Below are 5,000 nucleotides of genomic sequence, written 5' to 3'. Positions count from 1 at the left end.
GGTTTCTCTTTCTCCTCTGGAAAACTGCTCACCTTCCTGTTGAAGATCTAGAAAAACAAAAACCAGGGTAATAATAGGTTCTGGTATCCCAACCTCAGATCTACTATTTATCATATAATAAGAACTAAAACCATCTCCTTAACGTATAAGAAGTGAACCATTATTACTATAAAAAAAAAGAAAACAAATGTGCGACATACGGTAACAGTAGAGAGCCAAAACTGTTTCTTCTTGCCCCAAGGGATTGTGCGGAACACAACAACTTCATCATCATTGCTGAGCTCTTTCACCCTCTCTTCTAAAAGCTGCTTGTATGTTTTGCCTCCAGGCTGACCTTCACTGCCCTTCACACTGTTGTTGAAGCGAGGAGGAACCTTGTACGGAAAAAAGTGAAGTCAATACCTATGCTAATTTTATTTTTCTTGTCAAAATTATCACTTATTAAGGCAATACTTTAATCAAAAACTCCTATATCAAACTAAATTTTTTTTCTATCTCAACTCGAAAGAATTCCATATTACAAATCCCATAACTGAACAAGAAACTCTTACTATTCTTTTTGTAAATCAAGGATTCTGAATGAAGTTATTTCATACAACTATTTAGCAAACTACAAAAAATCCCAGGCAAGTTTAAGCCTTCTCTTATCTACGAAGTGGAATCAAAAAGTTCCTACTACAATTTCATCCTCCCCTAGATGAAATTTAACCCCATGCCACCAGGGATGGCATGTACAGTCATGTCATATCCCCTGGGAGTTTATTTTATTGACAGCCTTTACACAAGTACTTAATCACAAAGGAGTCAATAACTAGTACTACCAACCTCACCTGTTTACACTTTTCCTTGATTATTAGAAACATTCTTCTTTGCTTTCTGATGTCATTGGTAATGTTAATGACATTATAATAGTGTCTATAATAAAATAAACAGCATCAATACTGATAGCATTAGTTAAAAGAGAAAAATAAATCAAGGAAAGAGGAAACCAGGTGAAGTCAAAAGGCCTACGACTGAATCCTTGGACGCTGAGCACTTGTGGAGCCATATATGCATCAAGACATTTTACTTGAGAAAATTGAAGTGAATGGTACATTTTCCCAGCAGCACGGGGTTATGCTGAACGGTGACTGTGGAGCAAATTGCTGATTGTATCTGACATAACTTGAGGTATGCATTCCCTGGAAGTATGCTAACCCCTCAAACACATAATATACCACAAATAATTACAATAAAAACATTAATAAAAAAAATGAAATAAATACATAAATAAATATAGGTGAATAAATAATAATGATAATCAAAATCAAACTATATAAATGACATTGCAAAAAATCTAATTTCCATTATACTACTTCAAAATTGTCCAACATGTACTAAAGTGGACCAATGAATAACAGATAGTCAGATATATAGAATAAAACAACAGAGACATAAATAATGAAGAAATAAATAATTCACAAGCTATTTTCAGTGTCTATAACAATATCAAGAATAACGTAGAAATACCATTAAAGACACATTTCAATTAAATCAGATGTATAAAAAAATGCGTCAGGTACCATGAAGTTTTCATTCTTACATATATAATTTTACAGGATGCCATTTCAAAAGGTGACTACTTTGAAAAGAATGATAACTAAAATTCAATCAGCTTTGTCTATCTATATTCTTATAGGCATAATAAGGAACTTTTTGATAACACTTCATATCTATACAAATTATCTAATGAATAACAAAAGCATGGTCTCTATTCTTATTAAAAATATTATCTACCATGCAATAAAACTGACCGAGCCATGCAACCTGTGATTAACCGAGAAACTTTACCACAGGAGGACTTGCAAATGATAAAATAAAACTATTGCCTCTTATAGCATCATAAGGGAACATATTAGATGTTACTAAAGATAAATATGAAAATCCAAGCAATGAATACTATCTATCCAGAAACATAGATAATTGGAAAAAGCACAAAGAAAACTGACATAAAATGTTCCTATCTGGTCTTATATGCAGGTGGAAGGATATCCATAACTCTTCCTCCTCCTGTTTTTCACCACACAAGTCTTGCTTGAGGTCAGTCTGCTTCACTTTAAGAAATTGTGAGCAGATAAACCACTCTACAACCAATCACCATTACAGATCATTTATTTCTCTGTGCAATAGCTACTAATATCTTATCCACTGAATGGGTACTATTGCCAGACAGGGTATATGAGTCTCAGTCCCTCACCTCAAAGTAAGGGGCATACTGCTTATCCTGGTTGTTACGCACAGCCCTTGGAAAGACAAAGTTTCCGTCGTTGTAATAGCGTCCAGACTTCCCCACATTATTACTGGGTTTGGGAGAGGAGGTCGTCGGTTCAGGAGATGGAGTTTTGGTACCTCGTCTCGGGTTGTGTTGTCTCGTAGCGGGGTTGTTTGCCTTGGTATTAGGGTCATTAAGCTTTGGGTCTGGATTAGATGATGGATTTGTTCTTTGCTGTGTATAATTTTGTCTTAGTGTTGTGTTGGCATGCCGGGATGTGCCATAGTTAGGACCAGGATAAGGCTTGAAAGGCTCTTGCCAGGACTGCTCTATCTTTTTAGTAAAAGAAGCATTGCGTGCACCTGACGGAGGTACCCAAGCAGATGGCCTTTTGGGGTGACGTGCCGGCTGTGAAGGAGGGGAGAGGTTTACAAAAAAAAGCCATAAAATGACAAATCAAAGGGGAATATTTCATTAGCTAAAAAAAAAAGGCTATGTGATGAAGCATGCACAAAGGGTTCTCAATATCTTATTAATGATTATTTTCAAATTATAAAATGAAAGAAACATATTAAAACAATATACAATATGAATCATGACAAATACAACATGAAAGCAAAACAATGGAAATCCCAAAATACTTCTAATTGATCTCAATTTTGCTAAACAAAAGTTGTGCATGAGAGGTTAGAGATGGGAAAAGAAGGAAAAACATTGTATTCACAATACAAAAGCAAATCACATACTTATCATCCCTGAATCAAAAAATAAACAGTCCTAACATTACTGGCGATTACAAAATCATATGCAGAATATGAGCAAACAAAAGCATGAATGGCCTAATAATGTGAATGGTCTGCTCATTGCATTTCCCTCATTTAATGCCATGCTCATAACCCACCTCACAGACAACAAATAACAACAAATACAGAACCACCCAATTTGACAGGATAAAAATGTAACGCTAATCCACCACACACTCGTCATTCTTACTCAATTCACACCTAGGTCAACCCTCTCTAAACTGTCTCTCCTGGAATAATGTCTTCCTATGTTAAATATCTGTACCTCAGATTATCCTCTACTTAAACCACTGACATGAAGATGATTTTGTAAGCCTTAGTCAACTAGGAGTGAATTACTGGGCCTATGTGATCGCACATTCTTACACTGTTCTTGAAGCTTTCATTTACTTACTGTCAGTATTACTCATGAGGTTATAATAATAATACCACTAACAAGAATAATATCAATAATAACAATAATAATGTTAATAACAAAAATTACAATACTGAATAAAAAAAATCTAAAAGCTATAAAAATAATTAGTTATACAAGGTCAGGTAGGCCTACTAATTGAATCCTTGGTGACTAAGCACTTGTGAAGCCAGGTATGTGTAAACAAAATTGAGGAAAAAATAGTGCACAGTGGACAGCGCATGTATCCAGCACCAACGTAAATTTTTTCTCTCTATCCAGAATCTCTTTTCTCTGTCTTCTCAGTCAATAAATTAAAATGTATAAATAATCAAATTCATTTATTTTTATCATCATTATTCACACATTATGGATCTAGCTATCTTTAACCCATTACCACCAGTATATTTTGAAGCCAAAAATAAGTTTCCGAGTGGCTACAAAATCAGCGCGCGTGGCTGGCCCGGAGTCTGCCTACGCCGGCCGCTGCCCGCTGCATCAGATAAGTGCTGTACACAAGTTATACACACACACACACACACACACACACACACACACACACAAAATATGATACAAGACCACAATCATGTAACATATGAAGAACACAAAATTGTAAAAATATCTATACACACTAGCAGAAAAGAGGTAGTGATGAGTGAAATTTATACTCATATGTATGGCTAGACATCACTAGTGATGCCCACGTGTGATCCCACCCCCTAAAAAGTGCCCAGCCCGGCCCCCGGGCACTATTACGGAAATCAAAGCCCAGTACACAGAGGTTAACCAACATCACATTCTCCTTAAAAGTTGGATCAGCCAAGTTCAATTTCTCTGTTTCTTTATCTGATACACTTCTTCTTTCTATCTCTACACTTTGGCCTTCAACATTTGCAAATCTTATCACATATGATCCATACACGTACTTTTCAATCAAATGCAAGGTAAGTACCATTGCTTAGCTATCCAAAGATTTTATAGGTATCTATATAAGAATTTTTAGTTCTTCAGGAGTTTGACAATACATCTTTGCGGGCCAACTCAGCTCACCTTTCTCTCAGCCATACTTATTTCATATGCATCTCTCTCATCCAATTCCCTATTTTCTTCCCCCCATTCAGCTATACTCCTTTCTAATCTATTAAATCTTCAAATAAAGTCTTTAACTACTCTATCAAACTACTATATTCAATGAGGCGGTACGCTCTATGCACTTCCCATTCATTCATATATTCCACAAATTCATTCAATAAATCCTAATAACAATAACAAGGACAACTAAAAATAGAGCTTCTGGGAGTATGCAGGCAAAACAGATTTCAGTGCAGTGTTGCTAACTGTAATGGAAACCACAGCATAAAACAAATACATTCTTTGAGAGCTTCAAGGCCCTTCCTTTATGGAGTATCATGGTCATAATCAAATAATGCTCAAGTCAAACCGGCATCATGAAACAAAGACAAAAAATAATTCACAAAATATTCTTGGCCCCATATGTAAACAACTATTTTGGTCAAAGTAAACAATGCATTCACAAAACACACAGGAATCC

At 35.5% G+C, this 5,000-nt stretch overlaps 1 protein-coding gene across 19 annotated transcripts in view; it reads right to left on the bottom strand.

Moving 5' to 3' along the window:
- The window catches only part of LOC113813926 (tudor domain-containing protein 7B), a 42,038-nt gene that overhangs the window by 21,648 nt on the left and 15,390 nt on the right, over window positions 1-5,000 (bottom strand). For 17 of the 19 annotated variants that reach the window (XM_070130670.1, XM_070130671.1, XM_070130664.1 and 14 more), the window contains 3 exons: window positions 2,237-2,659; window positions 201-374; window positions 1-47 (listed from right to left, as the gene is read on the bottom strand). The exon at window positions 1-47 is cut by the window's left edge and continues 115 nt beyond it. In XM_070130670.1, coding sequence (XP_069986771.1) covers window positions 1-47; window positions 201-374; window positions 2,237-2,659 — 644 coding nt within the window. The remainder of the gene's footprint in view (window positions 48-200; window positions 375-2,236; window positions 2,660-5,000) is intronic. The other 2 variants (XM_070130675.1, XM_070130677.1) reach the window with 1 other exon arrangement.

Source organism: Penaeus vannamei, chromosome 15 (assembly GCF_042767895.1).
Source record: "Penaeus vannamei isolate JL-2024 chromosome 15, ASM4276789v1, whole genome shotgun sequence".
Taxonomy (NCBI): Eukaryota; Metazoa; Arthropoda; class Malacostraca; order Decapoda; family Penaeidae; genus Penaeus; species Penaeus vannamei.
Note: the sequence above shows the minus strand (reverse complement) of the source record. Positions and strands in the feature narration are given on the sequence as shown.